This window comes from Ictidomys tridecemlineatus, chromosome 8 (assembly GCF_052094955.1).
Source record: "Ictidomys tridecemlineatus isolate mIctTri1 chromosome 8, mIctTri1.hap1, whole genome shotgun sequence".
Lineage (NCBI taxonomy): Eukaryota > Metazoa > Chordata > Mammalia > Rodentia > Sciuridae > Ictidomys > Ictidomys tridecemlineatus.
Window position 1 is genome coordinate 53,358,917 of NC_135484.1, and position 27,480 is coordinate 53,386,396.

Sequence of the window (27,480 nt, forward strand, 5' to 3'; positions counted from 1 at the left end):
GTAGTTTGCCTTCTTTGCATTTTGGCTGATGTTGTGGAAATACCAGCCGCAGAAATCAGGCATGCTTTCACTGAACTGGCCAGCCAGAGGTTAGGAATGCTTGCATGCACTAATGACTATGAAGTATTTCTTACTCCCTGCTATGGATGAAGAAGAGATTGGATTTGGGTTATTGTTTGTTTTTTCAGGATAATATTTAAAATGATTTAGTGTTATACACACTTCTTGAAGGTCTCCTGCCAGTCAGGAACTCAATCAAAGACAGGCAGTCAATGCCGAAGGGTCCTGTCCCTCAGACACACCAGGGTCTATAGGGGGAGATGAGCACTTGCACAAGAATTATATAATAGTGTGCTCAGTGCCCCTACAGAGCGGCAGAACAGGAGCAGTTTGTTTTTCTTGGAGAGTTCAAGTATAGACCACAGGGGAGGTGATATTTCAGGTGGCTCTTGGTAGTTGAATAGGAATTTATTCAAGGTAGAAGGAGGGAGGGAAAATAGTAGGGCATAGAGGTGAGAAAGAGAATGGTGGATTCTGAGCGAGGTAAAAAAAAAATTCAGCATGATTGGTACAAATGGTGAATTGTGGAAGGAGAAAGGACATGAAGCAAGGAAGGAAGGTTGGGCTGGTGAGCCCTAGAACGGGATCTGGATTTCATTATGTAGCCTCTGGGAGCCGGCAAAGTTTTTAAAGCAAGACACTTAAATAATGAGAATTTAAATTAAACAGATAATTCTATAAGTATTGCAGAAGGGGGGACAATTCAAGGTTGAGATCTCTTGAGAGAGTGGACTTAGTTCATTAAAAATATTGGGTGAACAAACATTAAAAAGATTGATCACAGTCATCGTTAATCAATCAGGCTTGACATTTTAGCAATAGCTATTAGATCTATCAATAGGTATTGAAATTCAAAATTTGGCCAAGCATGAGATTTCTCTCTTAATTATATTTTTATAAACAACTTTTATAGGAACAAATATATTTCTGAAAAAGAGGAAAAGCAAATCCTAATGTCATAAAATTAAAGCTACAGCACAAAATACTTAAAAGCTCTATTTAATAATTCATTTAAAATATTCATGCTAAAACACTTAAAAATCTCTATGGGGCTTGCTATTAAGAAATTTGATTTTTTTGGGGGGGGTCTATGGAGAAAACAGACATATATCACATTGATCAGAAACAATGAAAACTGTTTTTGTACTATTCATCTTCTTCCTCCAGGGATCCTGTTCATATAAGTTGTAGATAACTCCAAAAAATATTTAGCTATGAACTGTGCACTTATAACTGCTTTTGAATGTGGGTTTGGGAATCAATCCATAGATAACTGAGAATTGGTTTTTCTTTGAAATGAAGACTGTGTAAGTTTTTCACATGGACTAAAAACATGCTTTTGTTGAACCTTCCCTGAGAATTGTTTTCAAGTTCAAATACATATTGGGGTAAACATTTCCAGCACATAGATCAAAAAGCTCACAACTGATGTAGCTAGTTCATCACATTCAGTTTTTTTTTTTTCTGGAAACAACAAATTGAAAATGTATGCTCTTAAGCGAGAATATGAGGAAGCTGTCTACAGCATGAATTTATTGGTTAAATGTCCTGTTAGTGCAGTTAAATAATCATATTTGGAAACCACACTTTACAAGAACCAACACAGAGCTGTTTTCTGTCCCCTCACGTAAGGCACAGTGATAAGAATACATTTGTCTCCTTTAAGACATTTATGGAAAACACTGGAATGAGGACCTTTGGTAGCTAGCATAATGTCTTATTAGAGATTTGGCAGTCCAGGAACTTCAAATGTTATTATGGTATCCAGGAAAGAAGCCCCTAGGCTGGGATGTGACAGTTCCCATTCTATTTAACATGAGCTTTCCTTGGTGCCTGAAACATATCTGTCTGAAATCACCCACTGCCTGAAATACAGAGCATACCTTTTATTTAGGGAAGTTCATGGCAACAGGTCAACAAAGGACCTGGCTGCTAAGCTCCATAGATGGTGTCTGCACACTGGGGAAGCTGCATTCTGCCCTCATTGCCATTGATAAAATGCCATTTGGAAAACTCCTCCAGCTCCAGTAACATTGCCTTGCCTCATGACTGATGCCTCCAGGCACCAGCAATTCTTCTAACAAAGGAAGATGAACAAAAGGATAGAGAATCCTGGGGACTTTCAATTAAAAAATTATAGAACCACCACGACCACTAAAATTAGACCAGATGACAAAGTCCTTGGCTGACAACCCATAAAACAACGATGATTACTTCCCCTTCCTCTGTTCTGGGCCAACATACATACTTTTTTTAAAAAAAATCCATTATATATATTGATCTCTTTGATTCAGTTCGAAGAGGATATTTCTGGATCATTTTTAAAAGGATGAACTTTTGCCAAAACTTCCACATGTCAGCTCAAATCAAACAAAGTGGTCAAAGTATCTCTTTACTTAAACTGTTAGGCAGCCATCCTACTGGTTTTCTTATTGCAAGACTGAAAAGTAAGTAAGAGAGGACATAGCATAATCTGAAGTCCTGTAGAACACTTCTTTTCCTTTCTTCCTCCTTCACATCTTCTTTCGTCTCCCCCTTGGCAGACGAATGGGGCTCTTAACATCAAACTGCTCAATGTGTCTCTTCCTTCCCTTTGAAGTTGCAGTCTTTCCTGCTTGTGCAATTCAAAGATCGCCAGGTGTGAAGCAGTGGATGTTATGAAACATGAGAAAATTAAAAACATTTTGCTAAATTCAGATTAGGATGAAAATACAATGATAATCATATTTTCCAGGAAGGTCAGCTCTCATGTTGTCATGAGATCCTATGTAGTTAAAATGTATAGGTGCATCTTCACTACTAGGGGATCAGAAAGTCCCAGGGCAGCCTACTAAATTGCATTTATGAGAAACTCAGGCTCTTTGTGGATGTTTCTATAAATTACACAAGTTAATGATGTTGAAATGATCTTTGCCTGAAATATAACAGAATTGTTTGTGAGCATTAAACAGATGACCTTTTAAAGAAAACAACAGCAAAACTCACCAGAAAGAGATTTCAGAGTTATATGTACTATTTGATCTCAATTATTTTGGGACAGGGATTTGTAACATTTTTTTTTCTTCTTCTCAGAGCCTTTTGTACTTTCCTAATTTTTAGTAATCACCATGTCTTGTTTTTATCAGCAGAAACAAATGTCTACCTTCCCAAATTGGTATCTCTTTCTGGGGTGGGTTGGGATGTCATGTAATAGTGATTATTTTTCTTTTTAACAATGTAACACCTGATATACAGTTGGCTGAGGACCTGGTCCCTTTCAATTGGACTTGAACCTAAATTTAGGAATCGAAGGGAATAACATTTGTGTGTGTGTGTGTGTGTGTGTGTGTGTGTGTGTGTGTGTGTGAGTAGGGGGTGAATTAGTGGAGGAAACCTTCTGTAGCAGGAACAGGGACTTTGCAGCAGTTATTCCAGCATCTATAGATGAAAATGGTGACTTTCTTATTATGTAATCACATAAATTTATATGGAACTTTATAAAACAAGTAACAAAGAAAATGTCCCAGCCCCATATCATGCCATGGAGAGACTATGAAATTAATATAAATGACAATGCCATAAATCTAGAAAACGTACATGGATCAGGAGGTCAAGTTCTAAAGATTAAAAAACAAAACAAAACAAAAAAACCTGACAGTGTGTACTCAATGTCTGAAGTCAGGCCTGATTGTTGCCTTCTGCCCCCAAGTGGACCACACACACATTAGAAGCTCAACAAGGACTTATTAAATTTATAACTACTTCATGTTTGCTTTTCTCCTGTATGTGGTTTCTGCAAAAGGAACCAGAAAGGCAGAAACCATTAACAAGGTTGTTCATGCTTTTGTCCTTTAATATTGTGAGGATGTGAGAACACCTTTTTACAGTCAGACCTTATTAAGAATCCTGACTCTGCCTCTGAGTAACTTTTGACTTTAACCTCTCCGAATCTCAGGTTTCTCTGGAAACTGCTTGGAATTGGTCTTGGTTTTCTCTCTCACAAGCTGTGTAACAAAAGTGCCTATTTCATTTGCTTGTTTGAGGATTCATTGAGGCATTCTTTGTAAAGTGTTAAACACGCAGCTTGGCTGGGCACTCACAAGTGCTTTACTAAAGTTAGCTGTTAGTTTTGTCATTACCAGTAGATACAAGATATGTTCTGAGGGATGGTACATCAAAACTTTTAAACAATACCCATTGAGAGCCAACGAGTGGTTATTTCTGAAATTCATTGTCTAAACATTTTTACTAAGATGAATTTTTTATATCTAACTCATATCTGAGTCTCTAGCACATTTGTTTGTATGGAACCTATGTGTATCTTGCAGGTATTGATCTTTTTGTGTATAAATTACCTCCCATTCCAATTGCTACATAAATTTAACAGGAAGTTAAAAACTCCTACTGGCTGAATGTTTTTCTTTTCTTTCTTTTTTTCTTTATAAACAGGAGATGATCAGCATGCCTTAATTTTATTTATTTTTTATATGGTGCTAAGTATCTAACCCAGTGCCTCACATATGCTAGGCAAGTGCTCTGCCACAGAGCCACAGGCCCAGCCCTGAATTTTTTCTTGCAGGATTTTTCCCCTTAGTTCACTTTCACTTAATCCTTTCTTTTCTCTTGGGCTGAGTCTTGTGTGTATGTATATTTATATGTATCTCTATATACATTCTATGCAAAAGTGACTTTACTACGAAGTTGATAAAACTCAGGTTTTAGGGCCTCACACATGCATGGGCCACAGGCCCCTTCCAAGACCTGCACTTAATTCTATAGTAATTGTAATTATAATTTTGTATTTCTTCTTTCAAAACTAAGACCCTTTCAAATTAAATAAGTTTCAAACTCCACAAAATCTAAATATGCTCAAATTACAAGTTAAATTGGTTTTGCTGATGAAAGACTTTTCCCTTTCAACTTAAAATTGTCTCAAATGAAGGTCTGGGATGTAGCTTAGAGTTTTCAGACTAACGGAACTGACCAACCATGATTTTGCAACCCGGTTTGTGATGTATAGTGAATACACATGTGTTCCATACAAACAAATGTGCTAGAGACTCAGATATGAGTTAGATATAAAAAATTAATCTTAGAATGTGTGCTTAGCCTGTCTGAGGCCCTGGGTTTGAACCCCAGTACCAATAAATAAATAAATAAACAAACAAACAAACAAATAAATAAATAAATAAAGGAAGCAACATTTGTGATGGTTTGCAAAATTATCTAAAGTGATTATTCTTTTAGGAGCATTTTGAAACTAAGAATGTGATTATTTTATTGTTTCACTTGAAGTCCTGATAAAATCTTGGTCACTTCAAAGGTGAAAAAATATATGTGCTTTCATCAAAAATATACAGACATGTAGAATCCATTGGCTGGTCACAATAAATCAGTATCTGGCGTCTTAATTGTATCCTAGAATTTCATATACATAGAATAGAATTTTCAGACTAATGGAACTGACCAAGCATGATTTTGCAATCTGGTTTGTGATGCATAGTGAATTTCTAGATAGGAGAGGAGGAGAGTGTAGTGTGGAGGTCATGGGAACTCTGGAAAATGAATTGTCATATGTGGAAGCTAGAGAGGAAAAAGGAAAAGAAGTGTGGGGTGGAGGATGGATCTCATGAACATCCAAGGGAAATCAGTAGAGGAAAGGGACCAAAAAAGAAAACCAAAAAAAGAAACAAATTTCTGTGGTTCTGGAGCAAAGCTGGAGGAGGCAAGAAGGAAATATGTAGAGAATCTAGAGGAAGAGTGGGTATCCCAGGATTAGAAAGTTACTAATTCAGAAGTACTGAAAAGAACAGTGAACCTCTAGTTTGGACCTGTAACTCTCAGTAGACACTGATTGGTGGTCTATTGCTCTGCCACTCAACACTTCCTCACAAAAGTTTTAAACTCTGAGTAACTTTTCCAATAGGAGGCACCATTCTTAATAAGTAGCCGAGAATACTAGAATGTGTTAAATGTACACAAGATTAGGTTGAGTTGCATGTGAAAAAAAAAATAAAAGTAGCTTAAACCATTTCCCTCTTGCATAAAAGAAGTCTGGAAGCCATTTATACCTATCTTACATGGAGATTCCATATCAAGGACCTACGCTCCATCTAGTTCTCCCCCTTTTCACCCTTAAGGTATTATCCTGTCATCCTTTTCCTAGTGGCCCAATATTGTTCTTGGAGTTCCAGTTATGACATCCTTACTCCAAGTAAAGAGGTAGGAGAAGCATTAAGTACAACCTTTTCTTTCAAGAAAACATCTTGGAAATTCCCCATGACACCTTTACTTATATCTTATCTGATTTTAGTCACAGGGCCACACAGCCTAGAAAGACTAGAAAACAGTGTTTTAACTGAACAGCATTATGGTCAGTTATGGTTTTGTTATTGAGGAAGAAGGAAGAATATGAATGCGTGGGCAAGCAACAGCTCTGCTATGCTATATTTGCCTTTAAACTAAACAATGGTATATATTGCTATTTTTCCCATTTTATAAAATGAATTTCTCAGTGCAATTTTATGGCATTTGAATTTTTATTAATGTGCAAACTGGTATTGATCAGAAATAAATTTGGAAAACAACAGATTGTGCTTTTTTCTGTGTTTCTGGTGCAAAGAGATTATTGGCAGAGATATTGGAGAAGACAGGAAATGTGCTTCTTTCTAAAGTAGTATATTTATCCTTAAAGTAACCACCTGGCCAGTCCTTAAGTTCCAAAGAGAATGGGGCTTAGAATTATAAATTTACTGTAAAGCTGCATATGTATGCAGGAGGCGGGGGAGGAAAGAGAGGGAGAGGGAATAAAACTCAGAGCAAAGGAGGTATGTTTGAGATGTGGAATCCCTATCAATAAGTACTTTGTGATCTTGAACTTAATCCTCCACTTTTCTGTCCATCACCAGTCATCCATCTACCCTGTCTGTTTCTCCATGCATCCTTTTACACATCCACCCATATATCAAATATTTTTGAGCATCTGCAAATTACCTGGCAATGTGCTAGCATATAGGGATTCAAAAATAAATGACCAACTCTCATGAAGCTTGTAGCCCAGTCTAAGGCTCAGGTAATGGACCTCTTTTGCCTCTTTTCAGATGAAAATGCAGTTAAGTGAACTGCTCCAGTTTCACCTGCCAACATGCTATATACAGATGGCTTTTGGCTATCATGTTTGATTATGTCTGTATATTTCCTGTGCCAAATTTTAATTTCACATCTGAACTATCTCCTAAAATGCAGCTGCTGTGATGCAAACAAGGCATATTTTGATATTAGTTTAAATCAGGTACTCTTTAATTTTTTTTTATTATAGACCTCATAGAAAATTGGCAAGAATACAGCTAACACTGATAGAGCCCTCACTCTGCCACGTACATGTTGTGCTTTACTCACATTTCTTGTTTACTTTCAAAATGACCCTACAATATAGGTTCTGTTGTTTTCTTCTGAGTCACTGAGAGGCTAAACAACCTGTTTAAGGCCCTTTGGTGGGGAAGTTCTGCTCCAGAGACAAGGCCCTCAGCCACCACACTTTTCTTATAAAAGTGCTCACGTACAAAAACACATTTTTGTACACAGTTCCAGGGACTACAAGCCTCACTGAAACTTTGGCCACGTGCTTAGGAAACATGCTGATGTGATGGCATCTTAATTAAGAAAGAAGTTGGTTAGAAAACCGCTATAGACCTCCCAAGGCCAAGAGAGTATTTCTGAAGAGCATTTTATTTGGTGGCTCCTTGAGTATTTATTTGTCTGTAGATCTATTAATTTAGCCCTAACTTGGATCATTTGGTCATGCTGGATATCTGGCCAAGAAAAGTCTTTTTAAATTATTTCCCCCTCATTTCCTTTTACGTTCTGTATGTTCATTTCTATAAATATATATGTTTTATGTCCCATCTCTGCCCAGAAGGTGGGATAGAAAAATATAAATACCGTTGCCTGGCGCTGTCCTTGGTTCTGCCTCTGCTTTTCTGCCTGACTCTTTCTTTGGCCAGGTCCCTGGCTACAACAGTAACCCTGCCCAAAGCTTGTGCTGCTTGGCTCCTTGCTGGTGCATGTCAACAATAGCCCTGCTGACTGATGACATTTTGACTTGTCATCGGTTCTCCCATTACTTGTCCCTGACTTAGATTTCTATGACTACTCTCTGTGTCATGTCACACAGCCCAGAGTTTCTTGCTCAGCAGTCTCAGGTTGACTTTTTTTTTTTTTTTAAGTTGTCAAAGGACCTTTATTTTATTTATTTATATATGATGTTAAGAATCACACCCAGTGCCTCACACATGCTTGGGCAAGAGCTCTACCACTGAGCTACAACCTAGCTCTCAGGTTGAATTCTTTGGTCAAGCTAGATAATATCTGGGGGAAAAAATAAAGTAGATCTTTGGTTGTAAATGTTTCCCTTATTTCCTTTTAAATTCATTTCCAGAGTGTTGCTCCCTGCAGAGGTCATTTCTGTGAGCTGATTACTTCATAAAAAAATTTTTATTTCATTATTAGTTTAAAATTGGTCTCACATTATCTTAGAGTGACCCTGCGTGCTTCTCATAATGTGCAGAGCAGACCTCATTCTGTTCCCTACTGATAGCAGAAACTTTGTGATATTACATATTTGCCAGTTGACAGTGTTAATTAAACATGATTCAGTGTGTTCAGAGTTTAAAACTCTCAAAGAGACTTTTGATCCTTTTGTTCATTTAAAATAGATTAATTTGTTCTATTTTTTTCTGCAACAAGATCCCTTTTCTAATGCATGTAGCTCCCAGTTTTGCAGGTGCAGAAATATCTTCCTTTAAGTAGACTTGATATATAAAAACTTAGATTTGCACTACTTTGTCATTAGATAACTGCTTTTCTTAATTAAACTAAAAAGTGGGAAGAAGAATTGAGGCAATTACTTTTAACTTATGGTTGAATATGGACCCAAACTGTAAAGAAAATAGAGAATGAATATAGCTTGATTTGTTGGGATGGTAGGTAACTGATGATAATTTAATATTTTAAAATATACATGAATACTAGATGATGAGTAAAATAAACAATAATTTTAAAAATATGAGCTCAGTTGCAAAACTCAATTTTCACACTTTCTTTCATGAAAGGTAAAGTAATAAGTAAATGCCTTCTAGTGTATAATTCTGGCCCCAAATATGGACAGCTGACATAGTAGAACTTATTCAACAGGGTTTGCAGGTCAGGTAAAGCCTGGATGGAAATGCCCTTTTTCTTGGCCAAATAATCAAGAATATGGACAGTCGTATGGACAGTTCATTGGTGTTACTTATGTAGGTTTAGCTCTTAATTAGGGATTTTGATTAACATAATGATTAGTTATCCTTATGATTATGGTAATAGCCAATTTTAAGCTATAATATGCATTTTCCAGGTGGAAAAAAGAATCTATATCCTTTTAAAGATTTCATGTTGAAATATTTTTATTAAAATGATTTAAGTAACAAATTACATAAAGGCAATTTTACATGCATTTAGTTAAAATTGATTTGTTTTTCTGCACTTTTTAAAAAAGAGCATTCTGTGTGTGTGTGTGTGTGTGTGTGTGTGTGTGTGTGTGTGTGTCCTATTGAATCATTGAGACATAAAGGCAGAGGTGGGTTTTAGATGTTTCAGAATATCACATGGCTTGAGGGTTAAAAAAAAATGAATTGGATGTTAACCTGGCTGCTGACAAGTGGAAGAGCCTTAAGCGATTCAGGGCTTTCATACTTAATACAACCTAGTCTGTCCTCGATGTCTCAAGTGCAGGGACAGGAAGGGGCTACAGGTTAGTAAAATTATTTAAAGTTGTAAATGGTATCTGTCCTCTAAACAACCTCTTCTACTTCTGGGGATTTGTTTATGTTAAGAAAATAGTAGAACTTGTTCAAAGACTTAGATGCAATTTGTTAATCATATCAGTTGGTAACAGCATCTATTATAGATGGATGCTTTCAAACTTAAGAAACAAAATAAGAAAGCTCTTTTCCCAAATGAATTTTTTTTGAGGAATTCAAAATATATAAAAGAAATAGAGGAGGAACTGCTCTTAGTGAATTGGAGTGAAGATCTGAACCTTACCCATCACCTATACCCTTGCTAAGGCCCCTCTATGAAATTCTTGTAAAGTTCTGTGGGACTCTGTTTGAAAAGATATTTGACATGAACATATATTCACTGTCTATTATATTAAAAAGTGGATTTGAGTCTAGGATGTAGCTCAGAAAACAGTTAATTCTAATTTTATAAAAATATGTGTTTCATGCAAATCAAAACCACCCTAAGATATCATCTCACTCAAGTGAGATTGGCAGCCATTATGAAGTCAAACAACAACAAGTGCTGACGAGGATGTGGGGAAAAGGGTACACTTGTACATTGCTGGTGGGACTGCAAATTGGTGCAGCCAATTTGGAAAGCAGTATGGAGATTCCTTGGAAAGCTGGGAATGGAACCACCATTTGACCCAGCTATTCCCCTTCTTGGACTATTCCCTAAAGACCTTAAAAGAGCGTGCTATAGGGAGACAGCTACAACAATGTTCATAGCAGAACAATTCACAATAGCTAGACTGTGGAACCAACCTAGATGCCCTTCAATAGACGAATGGATTAAAAAATGTGGCATTTATACACAATGGAGTATTACTTTGCACTAAAAAATGACAAAATCATGGAATTTGCAGGGAAATGGATGGCACTAGAGCAGATTAGGCTAAGTGAAGCTAGCCAATCCCTAAAAAATAAATGCCAAATGTCTTCTTTGATATAAGGAGAGCAACTAAGAACAGAATAGAGAGGAAGAGCGTGAGAAGATCACCACTAAACAGGGATGAGAGGGGAGAGGGAAAGAGAGAGAGAAGGGAAATTGCATGGTAAAGGAAGGAGACCCTCATTATTACACAAAATTACATATAAGAGGAAGTGAGGGAAAGGGGGAAAAAACAAGAGAGAGAAATGAATTACAGTAGATGGGGTAGGGAGAGAAGACGGGAAGGGAGAGGATGGGAGGGGAGGGAAGAGAAGGGGAGGGGGGATAGTAGAGGCTAGGAAAGGCAGCAGAATACAACATACACTAGTATGGCAGTAGGTAAAATTGGATGTGTAACCGATGTGAATCTGCATCATGTATATACGGTAAAAATGGGAGTTCATAATCCGCTTGAATCAAATGTATGGAATATGATATGTCAAGAACTTTGTAATGTTTTGAACAACTAAAAAAAATTTTTAAAAATATGTGTTTCAGTTATGATTGTGCATATTGCAATCTGTGTTGTGGGGTGGGGGTGCGTGTATGATGTGTGTTTATGGCAAAGAAAAATTCTTTGGAGTTCAGGAATGAATATTTTGAACTCTGGATTATAGGTTTTAAAATTCTTTTTATTTTTGCTTATTTATAAGTTTGATTTTAAAATTATTACAATTTATTTTATAAGAAAATATGTTTGGTTAAATATGTTAATTTCTAGAAATCACAGCCTTGGAATATGTAGTATTTGGCACAATATAAATAACTCCTACCTTTTATTTAATTAATTTATTTTTTTTAATATTTATTTTTTAGTTGTAGTTGAACACAATACCTTAATTTTATTTATTTGTATGTGGTGCCGAGGATCGAACCCAGGGCCTCATACATGCTAGGCAAGCGCTCTACCGCTGAGCCACAACCCAAGCCCCAACTTCTACCTTTTAAAAAAAAGATTTGCATAAATTGAAATTGGTTTCTGTTGTAATTATTTATTACTACATAATGAATCAGCCCCAAAATTTAACTTTTAAAATAACAAGCAAGGTGTGAGGCTGCACCCTCATAATCCCAGCTACTTGGGTGTCTGAGGCAGGAGGATCACAAAGGCCAACCTGGGTAATATGGCTAGACCCCCTCAAAAAAAACAAAACAACTATTGATTATTTTATTATCTGTCATAGTTTATATGGACCAGAAATCTGGGAATGGCTCTGCTGGGTGATTTTGGCTCAGAGTCTCTCATGTAGCCAGGGGTTGCTCTCTTCATATGGACTCAGGCCTCTTCAGGTGGTCTCTCTTCAAAGGCCAGTTGGGACTTGCTCAGAGCATGGCAAACTCTTGGGCAGCCAAACACCTGGACCCATCAAGATCCAAGAGGACCAGCTACATAATTAGTGGGGCCCAATGTAAAATGAAAATGAGGGTTTCCTTGTTCAAAGCTAATTAAGGATTTCAAGACAGTGACAACAGAGCATTGAAGCAAACATGGAGCTTGCTCACATAGCTCAGTTGGTAGAGTGTTTGCCTCACATGCAAAAGGCCCTGGGTTCAATCCTCAGTACCACACACACAAAAAAAGCCCTTCTGCATGCAGGGTCCTGTGTGACTGATCCCTGGTTCCAGGGCCATAAAGTTGGTCGTGGGGAGGGAAACTTAACCTCATCTCTTAAGCAGGTGTAGGAAAGCATGTGAGACAGGAGATAATTATGTGACCATCTTTATAAAATAACATTTCCTACAGTCTCTGTGACTCACCCCCAACTAATTTGTTGGCTTCTTACACTTTTACTACTTAGAACCCTAGTTGGCCATAAACCACAGAGAATAAATTTCAGGCTGCCATAACAGTATTGGGGATGTATTTTACAATTCTTTGTGAACATAGTGATTGCCTCAAAATAAAGTATAGCAACAGTACCTGTTTTGTGTCTGTTAGGAACTGAATTGTGTCCCTCCCCAAATCATAGGTTGAAACCACAACACTCAGTTTGACTCTATCTGGAGGTAGGGCATCTAAGGAGGTAATAAGCTTAAGTGAGATCCTAACCCCTAATCCAAAAGGCTTTATAAGAAAAGGAAGACATGCCAGGAGTTTGCACATAGAGGAAAGGCCATGGTGACAAGACAGTCATCTGCAAGTCATGGGGAGAAAACAAACCTGCTTACACCTTGACCTTAGACTCCCAGCCTCCATAACTGTAGGAAATTTCTGCTAAGTCATCAAAGTCTGCAGTGTTTTGTTATAGCACCGCAGTAGCCAATATAATATCTAAGACTAACCATACTTCAGTTGCCTTTGTTAATATTTTCTTAATTACTGATCCTAATCCATTAGGGTCTCTGTCAACTTCCAAGGAAGTCCAAATCTAATAGTCCCTGCTTTAATGATATTCTGATGAATAAGGGCTTTATTATTTATTTTTCCTAAATATTGCATGTGCCTAGGAGAGGGTTATGTCTCCTGTGATAATGTAGATCATTTTTGGATTTGTATGAAGCAATATTACTTTGAATCACTGGGACTAATTGCCTGCAAAGGTGGCCATGAACAACTCTCACCCAATTATGCCACTCCTCTCCTCAATGGACTCTATTTTGCCTTCCCTTTTTTTCTGGGATGGTTTTGTGGTTTGCTTTGATCAAGAGAATGCTGTGGAAGTGATGCCGCATGACTTCCATACTAGGCCTTACTTAGAAAGATATTGCGGCATCATCAAGAATTCAAATAATAATCAACACTGGTGAGGAAGTGGGGAAAAGAAGCACTTAATTATACACTCTTGGTAGGATTGTGAATTAGTACAACCACTATGGAAATCTGCATGGAGATCCCTTGAAGGATGAGGAATGGAACCACCATATGATGTAACTATACCACTCCTCAGTATTTATCCTAAAGAATCAAAGTTATCACTCTATAGTAAATACATACCTACCCATGTTTATAGCAGTACAATTCACAATTGCTGTATTATGGAACCAGCCTAGGTGTCTGTCAGTGGATGAGCAGGTAAAGGAAATGTGGTATATATACACAGTGGAGTTTTACTAAGCTATAGGAAGAACACAATTGTGTCATTCATAGAAAAATGTGTGGAACCGGAAGACATCATGTTAAATGAAATAAGCCAGACTCATAAAGTCAAGAGTTTTATTTTTATCTTATGTGTGGAAGATAGAAAAAAGCGAAAAAAAAAAAAAAGTAGGGGGAGTTGATGGTGGGTGGTAATCACATGGATTTTAGTAAAGTATGGGGGTCAGGGAAGGAAGGAGGAGAAGGAAAGGCAAGATACTAGGCAATGAAATTGACCAAATTATTTTATGTGCATGTATGAATATATCACAGTGGATTCCACTATTATGTACAGAATGTACCATTAAAGATTTTTTTTAAAAAAAGAAAGGTGGGGCTGGGGATGTGGCTCAAGCGGTAATGTGCTCGCCTGGCATGTGTGGGGCGCTGGGTTGGATCCTCAGCACCACATAAAAATGAAATGAAGATGTTGTGTCCACTGAAAACTGAAAAAGAAATATTAATAAAATTTTCTCTCTCTCTCTCTAAAAAAAAAGAAAAAAGAAAGAAAGGTGGCCAGTCATGGTGGTGCACATCTGTAATCCCAGCAGCTCCAGAGGCTGAAGCAGGAGGATTGTGAGTTCAAAGCTAGCTTCAGCAACACAATGAGGCCCTAAACAACTCAGGGAGGCCCTGTCTCTTAAGTAAAATATAAAAAAGATCTGGGGATGTGGCTCAGTGGTTAAGCACCTCTGGGTTCAATCCCCAGTTCAAAAAAGGTGGTGCAGCTCCGTTTTGTACTCTTGAAAGCCAGCCAACATGTAACAAAATCTGCCTGTCCTGTGGGACATCCCTATTCAAGAGGGAAAGTCTTGGGTGAGGAGCTGAAGATGGGAAGATGTTGAGTGCTTGAAGGAGTTCCAGAGGGACAAGAGGGATGCATGTAGGGAATGGGAAAGTGCCAAAGATAGGCTGTAGCTGCTGCATCCGGCTATGTGGCTGAGGAGGAAGCAAGGAATGAAGTGCAGGGCTTTCACAACAGGAGTGTCAATTGGCTTTGGAGGCTTGTCGACTTGCTCTGGGTTTGGTACTTAGCAAAGTTGTAATTTTAAGTGTTGGCTGATGTAGGGACTGGCGGGGTGATACCATGATTGCCTCAGAGAGCTGTCAGTCCTTGGATCTCTTTAGTAGGGCAGCTTTTCCAGCATTGGCTCTGGGAATTGGCTCCTGAACACGTATTGCTTTGGAAAGGCCCACTGAGATAGCTGCCTTGAACATTGTTATGAGTTGAATTATGTCTCCTCAAAATGAATATGTTGAAGTCTGAGCCCCTGTACCTCAGAATATGACCTTATTTAAATAAGGTTGTTATAGATGTGCTTAGTTAAGAAGTCATAGTGGAGTAGGGTGGGCTCACTCCAAGATGGCTGATGTCTTTATACAAAGGGGCCATTTGGACATAGAAATGGACACCTAGAAAATACTATATAAAGATGAAAGCAGAGCTCAGGTGACACAGAAGCCCAGGAATGCTAAGGATTAGCAGCAAACCTCCAAAGCTAGGAGAGAGGCATAAACAGTTTCTTTCCCAGGACTCTCAAAATGAAGCAACCCTATTGACATTTGACCTTGGGCTTCTGGTCTTTACAACTAGGAGACAGAATGTTTCTGTTCTTTAAACCACCGAGGCTGTGGTACTCTCTCAAACACCCATCCCCCTTCCTCCCTTTTCATCTCATCTGCAAATCTGGGTGCATGATCACAGGGAAAACCTTGTGCCCAAAGGAAATCTGCCAATCACATCTTAATCCAGTTAAAATTAAAATTGTCATTTCTTCAAAAAATTTTTGTGAAAGGCAATTTATTGGCTATTTCAGGTACAAGGAAAAGGAGATAATATTTGATAGGAGAACCCCTTTAATATCTTGGAAATAAAACCCCTCTAACATCAAATAAGTTGTTTGAGCCCCTTCTATCCAAAATATGTCTTCACTTATTCCAGAATTTATAAGGATTTTTAACACTTGGTTGTTTTTCTCTAGAAACCTGATTTCATCTAATCTAACTGTATTAGGATTGGCACTTGATTATTCCAATACAATCATTTGCATGATTTTTTAGTGTCCTAATTGTTGGAAGCTGATATTAGAATCTTAAAAGTGGCATATCTTATTCAGAAATGTTTAGTGCTTTATAATAACAATAATATTGGATGCATTATGCAGTAATAATGGAAATTACATTTGCAAAATAATAATGGTAATGGGACATTCTGAAATGCAAGAAGTAGAAAAATCACAGCAGGAGAGAGGAATGTTTTATTCAATGCATTTTGTGTGGCTGTGATCTCAGGTTGGAGGACAGGGGAGAGCTTAGGTGAGCCTCAGGGTTGTACCACCTCTAGGCTGAGTGTTGTAGATCAACCTGGACAATTCTGACTGAAGTGGGAATTTTTGGTCACTGGGATCAAACAGGGTGGGGATATTATCATTATTGAAAGCACAAAAAGTGCCTTTTAAAATAGATTTGCATTTTCGTAAATAAAATTGGATTTTTTTAAAATCAACATTTAAAAATTTTATTTTTGATTAATATTTTAATTGTACATTTTAATGGATTTCAGTACATTATTTCAATATATACATACAGCATGCACTGATCAAGTCCAACCTCCCTTTATCAGCCCTGCCAACACATTTCCTACTTCTTATAATCACTATTCTAAGTCCAGGTTGAGTTTTTTTGTTTATTTTAAACCTGTGCATGTGAGAGGGACTATGCAGTACTTTTTTTCTTATGTCCAGCTTATTTCACTTAATACAGTACCTCTGGCTCCATCCATAATATCACCAATGACAATATTTCATTCTTTATGGCTAAATAATAGACCATAGTAATCATGGATATGCTGTTATCCCCCTTGGTATGCTTATTTCATTTCCTTTGTATGGATATTCAGGAGTAGGACAGCTGTATCATATGGTAGGTCTCCTTTTAGTTTTTAGAGGAAATTCCATGCTGTTCTCCATAAAGATTGTACTCATTTTCATTTCCCCTAACACTGCATTAGAGTGCCTTTTTCCTCACATCCTTGCCAACATTCATTATTTATGTTTTTTTTTTAATAAGAACCATTCTAACTCTGGTGTGGTGATATCTGGTTATAGTTTTTTTTGTTTTCTTTTTTTTATTGGTTGTTCAAAACATTACAAAGCTCATGACATATCATCTTCCATACATTTGATTCAAGTGGGTTATGAACTCCCATTTTTTACCCCAAATACAAGTTGCAGAAAGTTTATATTTGCTATAGTTTAGTCTATTAATTTGATTTTCTTCTAGTTGTTCATAACTTCTAATTGCTGGTTTTATTTTTTAAATGTTTGGGAAAAAATCTAGAAAGTATATTCCCCTATATCTTACTAGAATAGTTTTTAGGTCAATTAAGTTGATTAACTAAGGTAAGGTAATTAACTTTACTCTGTCCTTTAACACTCTGATTTATTGATGACATTCATCAGATGCAAACTCACAGAAAACAATGTCAAAATAAATCTGTAAGGAACCAAAGAAATTCTTGGCTCTATGAATTGATATAACAAATGCTGATTTTGAATTTTGTGGATATATTCTGTACCAATTAGAATACTTTGTGAAACTTTGATTAAATATTTCTTTAGGCAGTTTAATTACTCTTAATCCAGGAATATTCTGGTGAAAACTGCCAAAATTAAACAAAGCCATGGAAGTGCCAGGGCAGCAGAGATGGAAAAAAAAAAGGATGAATTAATTCCTTTGTGTCTAATTTTCAAGAATTAATTAGCCTGGTGTATGTTCCCACGGTACCTGCCCTTGCTCAGTTACTTTCACAAAGAGGTTTTTCTTTTTTCTTTCTTTTTTTTTTTTTTTAACCTTTTCTCTTTGATTTTGAAACCATTTGCCCCCAAACTGTTTTAAGGTCCTAAGAATCCCCAGTAAGCTCTCTGGGGATTCTTGGGATCGTACCATTGTTCTTTCCTTGGTAGACCAGGAGGTACTGTCCAAAGCCAGAAGCTGAAGCCTTTGCCTGCAGGTCCCAGGTCACTAGGCAAAGCCCATTTTCTTGGAGTAATTATATGTTAGTTCTGCGTACCTTCTCCTGTTCCCAACTCTAAAGTCACACAAGGAATGTTTCCATGGCATTGGGAGCCTCGCTTTTCAGCCTCACATGGGAAACTTATCCAATAGACATGTACTGAGAGAGAGGAGAGGCTGGGCAGGATCCGTCTTGGGGTTTAGCCATCCTAAACCAGCAAAGATATTTTCACTTCCATGGGACAGGACAATGACTAGTGATTTCAGTCCGCAGCTTCCTGAAGGGCTATTTATGGTTCTGCTGTCACCTCTTGGGACTATAGCCGTAGTTCCTTTGCATGATTCCCTCCATTTCAACTGTCCCAACTTGTTTCTGAATGCTGCCAGCTTTCCTTTGCGTGGTAAAATGATCCCCTTGAAAAGTGCTTTGCAAATGTCAAGCAGTGATACTGATAACAAAACGCTACTTGCTGACCCATATTCATTCTCCATAAATAGCATCTCACTTTCCAAACCTAAAACCTCTTTGGGATTTTGAGTTACCATTTTTTTCCCCTTGTGGTTTGGGGGCAGAGGGGAGGCAACAGGGTGGTTAAATTTCACCACTGCCTCTCCAGCTGTGTGACTGGGATGGGTTACTCACTGAGTCTGATTTCCCAGGTGTTAATTAGGGATCCTGATAGGATTACCTTTGCAGCACAGTTAAGATGTAATTAAATGGATATCACAAAGGGAAGCAGTTAGATTGGTGTCAGGCACATATAAATAATTTTATTGCTTTTTATTTTTTATTTTTTTGAATACTTTGGTGCTGGGGAGTGAACCCAGGATTTTGTGTATGCTAGGCAAGTGCTCTATCACTGAGCCACACCCCCAGTCCTGCTTTTATAAGGTATTGAGAGGTCCATTATTCTAATGGATTGTTTGCAAAGCCAGCAGAAAGGAGCTAATTTTTATAACTTGATTAATGGCAAAATATTTCTTTCCCATCCTAACTTCTTGCTGTATTCCATTTTACCTGTGATATGAACTAGTATTCAGTAAATAGGCAGAGGATTTTTTTAAAGGATGCTATATTGGCATTTAGAAATAAAGAATTCATGGGATAATAATTTTTCTATATGTCCAATATTCAGAATTTGGAAATCCTTTCCTTGATTTCCAGTCCTGATGAAGTTGGAGGGGGACAATGCTTGAGATGGTCTCTGCAGGCAGTGGCCCTCAGTCAGTCCCTCCCATGGCCATCATTCTGTCAGGACTTGCCTGTGTTTCTTGGACAGGCTGTGGGGAGAAGCTCCATGATACACATGATCCAGTTTCTTCCTGGGTAGCCAATTGCATTGGACAGAAAGCAAGAGGGTCCATTATGAGTTCCACCTAGCATCTTGGTAGCATCATGTCCCCTTGAAAATGACCTTTAATTCTAAAATTTTAAAAATTCTGCTACCTTGGGAGGAGGTTATGATGTGAGACTCCTCATAGGAAAATGATATATTTCATAGTGATTTCCAAATCTTTTAATCTCATCTCATTGTTTAACTACAGATTGATGTTCTCAAGGCAGATCTGGAAAGTGCAGAATGGAAAGTTTTGGAAAATCTTATTCTGGAAGATGTCCTTGAACAGATTGGACAGCTCATCTTTGAGATTCATCTCCACTGGCCTGGGTTTGAGGTCAGCGGCAGTGACAGCAGCGTCGTTCGATTCTGGTACAGCCTCCTCAAAGAGTTAGAACGGAAGGATTTCAGGCTTTTTTACAGTTATAAGGATTTATCTAAACCTCAGCTATTTCTGAAGAAAGACATTTTCAATGCTAGTAGCTGTTACACTCTGAGTTGGGTGAATACAAGATGGAAATAGGATGCAGGACCTCATCCAGAATCCAAGGAAATATTTGCAAAATGGAGCATGTCTGTGCTTCTAATCTCAGATTTGCCCAACCAGCCTCCCACTGACCCTTTACCTGCTGGAGACAGGGATTGTGGTATTGTGTGCAGTGCATGTACCCTGGTGCTTGGCGAATGATAAGGGCACAGTTGAAGGAATGGACAAGTTTGCTTAAACTCAGGCTCTTTGCCTTTGACAGAGTGTTATTCCCCGACTCATTCCCAAGAATCGTCATGTATCTATAGCCCATGAGTTCACCAACATTAAAATGAAATTATGTAGTTTCCATTTTTAGTAGGTTGATGATGAGAATTCTTAAGTTTATCGTCCCATATTTAAAAGTGACTTTGACTCACTTCTTTCAAGGTTTCCTTTGTTGACCTAATCAATCATATTCTTTGCAACCTGCTAGATTTCAATCATTGTTTCTCAGCCTTTGCTGAGGCTAGTTGTGGCTTTATAAGAACACTGATTCTGGTTTCTTGGAATCAGATGCATTAAATTCTGTCACTGAGTTTAAAAAAAAATAGACCATCAAGGGCTTTGATCGAGATTTTCAATTTCAAATTCCTTTTGCTTCCTACAAAATTTATAATATGTAGAAAACTCTTCCGTCTATGGACATGACTGCCCCTCCCCACAGACTTGCCTATACTGTCAAATCTTTTTTTAAATACACTACCTTGAATGTAAAGTATATTTTTCTTTATTGCCAGTGGCATTATTTATAAGACTGTAGGCCGTAGTCTATTTTTCCTAGAATTGTATTATACTGTTTCAGTGTTTCTAAACTTTTTTACATTTTTAAAAATTAAGTAGAGAATGTAGGCTCTCTATTGTTCATATAATCTCCATCATTCCTATATGCAGGAACAGACTCTCCTATGAATGATTTTTAAAAATTCTCTTTTGAATAAAGTGGTAGTATAAAAATAAACCAAATTATTGCCTTATTATAAATTAGGTGGGTTTTTTGGCTTTTTATTTAACATCCTGAGAGGGTGTGAAAACTCTTATGTATATTGTTTGTTCAAAAAATTGGCAGGGGGAAGTAGAACACTGAATATTGCCATGGTTTTTCCTTCTTGCAGGTTTTTACTTGCTTCTGCCTCCAGATTCCCTGGTTGGATTTTTTTTATTGCAACAATTTGAAAATACCATTCCTCAAGTGAGAACCAACATAGAATAGAATGATTTAACTTGAGTTCAAAAGAGAACAGAAGTTCTGAATTAATTGTGACTATTTTTAAAGGTATAAATGAAGTTTTGATTTGAAACTCACAGTACACTAATAAAAGTTGTTGGATTGAGAGGAGCAGCTTAAAGAAGTATAATTTGAAATGGCAGCTCCGTCTCTTTGATGTGCATAAGTATTTCAAATGTGCTGAAGGGTCCATAAACTGTTAGTTTGTATGCTGTCCTCTCCTAAGCAAAGTTCACTTTATTCAGTCCAGTTCCACTTGAATTATGTCAGATTTTTTTCTTCATAAAAATTTTATACACTGAAATACATAGTATATATTCTTATATTGTACAGTGTGGAGTATGCTAGTTTTAAGTATGCAGCCTGATCAACTTTTAGATGCATACACACCCATATCAAGATTTTTAATTCAAAGAATTAATTTAAGGAATTACTGAAAACTGTTTTGTATAAGGCCAGTTAACCATTTGATCAAGATTGATGGTGCAGAACATCTACTTCATCACTCTCTATATCTGAAGTAAGAATGGATGTAATATTGAAAAAAAAATCACAAACACACCAACCTATACCCAATAACTTAGGCAGCCTGTTCAAAAGTGATCCATACTTATTTATGCTTATTTCCCTTCATGGATAGTTGAAAATTACAATGAATATTCTGATGCTTGTCTCTAGAAACCCTGTCTCTAGAGTTGATTATGTTTGTCATGTAGACCAGGTTTTCCTAACCTTTCCACTATACTATTTTGAACTGGGTAATTCTTTGATAGGGATGGGAAGACTGTACCATGCATTGAAGGATTTTTAGCAGCATCCTTGGCCTCTACCCACTAGATGGTAGGAACAAAAACCTCTTCCCCACAAGCTATAACAACCAGTTGTAGTTCCCAGACAGTGCCAAATTCTCCTAGGGGGCAAAACTACCCACTGTGGAGAAGTACTGGTGTAGGTCATGAGAAGGGGATGAAGTTACCACAGCATGACGTTTGCTTTTAAAAAACTGGCAAACACAACATCCTCTTGGAAGGAATAGACAAAACAATAACCATCCCCACCAGAACCACCACAAAAGCAGCACAAACAAAATGTAGCAAGTGAACAAAAATCAAGAGTTATTTGCCAAGATCTTACAGTATGCCAGGTACCTTGTTTAGGTTATTTCAAATTCTGGCCACAACCCAAAAAGTAAGTATGATTTCCCCAAGTATATGGTCAAAGAAACTCTTGAGCCTGGCACAGTGGCACACACCTATAATCTTAGTGGCTGGGAAGGCTGAGGCAGTAGGATCACGGAGTTCAAAGCCAGCCTCAGCAACTTAGTGAGGCCCTAAGCAACTCAGTGAGACCTTGTCTCTAAATAAAATACAAAATAGGGCTGTGGATATAGCTCAGTGGTCGAGTGTCCCTGAGTTCAATCCCTGGTACAAAAATAAATAAATAAACTCTTGAGATGTTACATAGTTTATTCAGATTATTCTACGAGTAGATGGTAGAACAGAAAACTACCCTTTGGTCTATCAGATCCCCACAAAGACCATGCCTGTTTCCACCATGACCTTTGTAGCCATTACCAAATGCAAGATGCCACATTGGAAGGCACTTTTTTGCCTATTACTGAGAAAAAAAAATGGAGGAGGGGAGGAGTATGGATGACATACATACTTAAACCAGACCTGCAAATCTGTTAGAATAATTTTGTAGCATATAGATAGATTTCTTTAACTTGAATCATCTATGTAATCAAAGTAAGCCCATCAAATGGAGGCTTACTGAAGAAATATGGGAACCCAGATTCTCTGTTAATATATTAGACTGCCAGTAAAGCTCTTGCCTGGCCTTGGAGGGTCTCTTGCCTAAGCTTGTTCCAATACTTCATACTTTCCTCTCAGGCTTTAGAAAGGGCACGTGTGAACTTGCTACTTCGTTTAAAACTTGTCTTTGACCTGCAAATGAATGAGCTAAGTTGTGAACATCTGTGACATGCACGTCTTTAATTAACTCTTTCCAGCGTAGTGTATTTCATAAATGATTCTGAAAGTACAAATTTAATGATGTTCTGATCAAATTATTTTTTTAAATTTGCACTTTTTAAGGGGTGAGACATATGAGGATGTAAGAGATTCTGAAGTCACTTTTTAGCACAAACTCTGTGTCATGATTTGAGCTGAAAGTCAAAGAAAAACAATTTCCCCTTCCTCTTTTCTTATTGTGATTGCGTTAGATGCAGTTATAATAGGTTATCATATAAATATTTGTAACTGTTTGACATGTTTACATGAAGAAAGCCATGGAAAAGTGAATGAACTTCTATTAGAATCGACTAATATTTACATAAGGGCAGAACAAAGTAAATGCATGAATTTACAGTGTTTAGTCCAAATCTGTTATTCATGTAAGCATTTCTGCATTAGTTATAAGATCTTTTAATAAATACAGTCCAAGATTTGAATTTCTTAAGTATTAAATGTTTGGATTTTGCAAATCTTGGATTAAACCAGGAAGTCAGGTTCATAATATTTTGCCAGTTGAAAAATCAAGCCCTTATATGAACAGATGATTTTACTTGACAATACAACAATACCTCCAAAGCTCAATTAATGTAATTGTTCTTTTCTGCTGGCAATAAATTTATGTTTGCTTTTCATGCAATAATTCTTTTCATGGTAGCCAATTGCTGGCACTTTGAGAATTCAATAATTGCTTTAGGCTCAAAAATTTTCCTTTTACTTACCTTAAAAGAGGTGTTTTAATTTTATTTATATGAAATCAAAACCCAAAGATTCATCTATATTTTAAAACCTATCTAAATTTATAGATTATTAAATTAAAAAAAATAATTTTGTTAAACTCCTGTCCTTAGAAAAATAAATCCAGCAGACTTAATGTCATTGCACTTGCCTAGCATGTGTGAAGCCCTGGGTTTGATCTTTAGCACCACATAAAAATAATCAAATCAAATAAAGGCCTTCTGTCCATCTACAATTATAAAAAATTTTAAAAATACTATAACTGTCTTAGTGATTGGTTTTGTACAGTAAGCTTGGATAAGGGACTATTTTTGTGGGTGGCAACTTCAAATTCTAATCTAGACTATTTCAATAGAGAAGCCAAGACTGATATCTAATCTATATGTAAGCAGAAAAGATCTATTGAACAACATGGTGATTACAGTAAATAATGATGTATTGTATACTTGAAAATTGCTAAGAGCAGATTTTAAATGTTCTTAGCCCCCCAAAATGATAAGATGTTGTTGGCATGATTGAGTCATTTTTCAATGTTTATGTATACTATACAAAAACAATATCTTGCATACTATAAATGTACATAATTTTTACCTGTTAAACAAGTATGTCCCATGAAATACTTTGCATATATTATTCATGCAAAATGAAACAAAACCACCAGTAGAGCTATAGAGGCTGGTAAAAAGGCTGTGGTCTTGAGTTCTAGAGTGGTCCTTCCACTGTAGGTCTCTCTCAGGATGCCTGACCTCTCCATAGTAGAGCAATTAAAGGTTAATGCACAGTTAATGACACAATTAGAGGTTAATGTACAGGCAGCCTCTAGGACCTGACTCATACTGTGGCTAGGGTCTATTCTAACTGGTTTATCTTCTATCTTACTTGTTATTGGATATAGGGCATATCAATATCTACTCCTGGATAGACATTAGAAAGATGTATAAGAAAAAACGTTCAAATGTGTTCTGCAACATTGATGAGAAACTACAGTTATGTATGAATAAAATATTAATTATCTGTATTATTATTTCTCAAGGATTGATGTCAGATCAAACATCATTTGCTCAGGGACCCCCTCCTTAAGATCTTCAACTATGTGTCCCCAGGGACCTCTATTCTTTCTATTTTTACTCTTGTTGTTCCTTAATGTATCTGCTTGTATTATGTTGTCTTGCCCAGCAGACTGTAAGCTCCATGAAGGTAAGGGCCATGTCTGTAGCCCCAGTGCCTATTATGGAACCTGCTAGTTAAAAGGTGCTCAATAAATATTTGTTGAATATAAATTTTAAAACCTCTTTCATATAGAATTTTCCTATGAAATTATTTCATCATCGTTTTCTATTGTTTTTTTTCCTCTAGCATTAAAAATGTTTGGAAATTAAATGGATCAGTGTCTCTCATTTTGTTAACTTAAATTTGGACACATTTTGTTCTTTTCTTTTTCTTGACATAACTGTACTGCATGTGGTAGTCCTGTTCCTGATTAAAACATGTTAACGGAGATGTTCTTGACCTTGGGGAATTGAAAGCTATATAATGACTGAACTGAATAGATTAAATATAATTGAAGGCTCAGTTATTATTTGAAGATAGATCTATGTCCTATGATATTAAATCTCAATCTTCCTTTTTTATTTCTCATTGTCCTTTCTTTGTACCAATCTCCAGCAAACAACCTTTTTTAAAGAATCAGTATAAAATACAATACAGTATATACAATTCACAGTAGCATAGAGCATATTTTTTGTTTAATGAGACAAGGAATGTGTGATGATGGAAGGCTATTTCTACCAAGGATGGGGACTGGTATTTTTATAAATATGATTATTCAAGTCACATTGTTTTTATAGGACAAAATGGATAATAAAGACAGTATTGAAAGAGTAAAAGTCAAGGTGAGAAAAGGTAGATTCTCAAGACTGAAGTATGAATCAAGAAAATTTCCTTTTGGGTACAGAGAAAATGATGGGGGTCCTACTCTAAAGGAAGGAACCATGAGAATGTCTTCAGGTACAGACTCTGTTTTACTAAAGAATGAAACATTACCTAAGTAGTTGTTTTTTAAAAAACTACCTAACAGAGATAGCAAGCTGGAAGCTGCAAAGATTATGACACAAACTGAGTTGTAAGAATACACAATTAAATGGCATATGTCCAAGTAGGACAGTAAGTTGAAAGAAAAAGGAGATCTTGACAGAGCTGCTAAGCAGCTGCATTTTATTAAGCAAGTCCTAGCCTTTCTAGGATTACTTTCTTATAATATTTAATTTCTAAAGTTCCTTCTGGCTTGAACATCTCATAATTTTGGTTTTGTGATCAGATGAGACTTAGACAATAGGATTATTTCTCAATTTGTGTGCCGCTAGGGTCTGAATGCTTTTCCTTTTAAAATACATACCTTGAAATCTAATCCCCAATGTTAGTATTAAGAGGTGAGTCCTTTGTGAAGAGATTAGGTTATGAGATTGGAGCCTTCATGGTTAGAACCTTAGGAAGAGGTCTGAGGGAGTGTGTTTCCCCCTTTTACCACGTGAGGATGCAGCAAGAAGTTACCATCTTTGAAGCAGAGGGGAAGCCCTCATCAAACACCAGATCTGCTGACACCTTCATCTCGGACATCTAGCCTCCAGAACTGTACGTTTGTTATTTATAAATTACTCAGTCTTCAGAATTTTTAGCAGCCCCAAAGGACCAAGAAGTCTATAAAGAGAAGTCTTCAGATAAATTCAGAGGAATCCAAATGGTGTGCTTATGCATAAGAAAAATCCCAGAGCCCAGATAGAAAGAAAATCCAGGATGGATAGTTCTTCAGTTACTGAGTGAAGTGCCTTTGGTAGAAGTACTTTTTTGGATTATGTACTTAAACTTATGGTTCTTAAAACCAGAATGGAGGTTTCACAGGCTGCACCAATTTTATACTGGTTTTAAACTGTCCCAACAACATGACTGCATCCAAATGTATCCTCCCAAAGATTCTTCCAATGTGTATGTGATGTGACACGTGACTAAATTAGTCAGGCTCACTCCAGGTGAACTGGGCTGGCATGAAATAATCACACAGACAAAATCCCTTTTTCTTTGGGTTCAGTGACGGGTCCTTAGCCACACATCCCACAAGGTGGGCAAGGCAGGCAAGAAAGAGAGGAGCACATTCTGGAGCCCTTTTATTGGGGGGAAGACATTCGAGAAAGTTCCACCCCAAATGAGGCAAGGGGTCAGATTTCAAGGGGTTGACTCCAGCTTCTTGATGTCTTGGGGTCAGTAGATTGACTGACATCTTGGAAGGCCACGCCTATCTTATTGGGTAATGTACACTCCCAGAGCTGCACCTCTCTTGCCCAGCACAAGCAAGTCCAGATGCATTGCAAAGGGTGCAATGCCTGTCCAGTACCCCTTTACTCCAGACCTAAAGAGGTGTGCTCAGTTGGTACAGTGCTTGCCTCACATGCACAAGGCCATGGGTTCAATCCCCAGCACCACCAAAAAAAAAAGAAAAAAGCTCTTGTTCAGGGCAGCCCCCAAGATGTATGAATGTGTGTGTGTGTGTGTGTGCACGTGTGCCCCAAGTGTGCTTAAATGTCCAAGAAAGAAAAATCTTCAGATACAAAAATCCCAGAGGGAGCCTAGAGCAGGGGGTATGGCAGGAATCCACATGACAGCCTCCCTAGGGCTTTAGTTGAACAGAAATTGTTAGAGGCCTAGAGTGCTAGAGATAAGGCCTGGTGGTGGGGGTGGTGAGGGGGGATTGAGACCTTTGGAGG

At 37.3% G+C, this 27,480-nt stretch overlaps 1 protein-coding gene across 1 annotated transcript in view; it reads left to right on the forward strand.

Annotated features, from left to right (window-relative positions):
• The window catches only part of Mettl24 (methyltransferase like 24), a 98,920-nt gene extending 73,818 nt beyond the window's left edge, over positions 1-25,102 (forward strand). Inside the window, exon 5 of the mRNA XM_005330164.4 lies at positions 19,427-25,102. Coding sequence (XP_005330221.1) covers positions 19,427-19,741 — 315 coding nt within the window. The 3' untranslated portion in view covers positions 19,742-25,102. The remainder of the gene's footprint in view (positions 1-19,426) is intronic.
• The last annotated feature ends 2,378 nt before the right edge of the window (positions 25,103-27,480 follow it).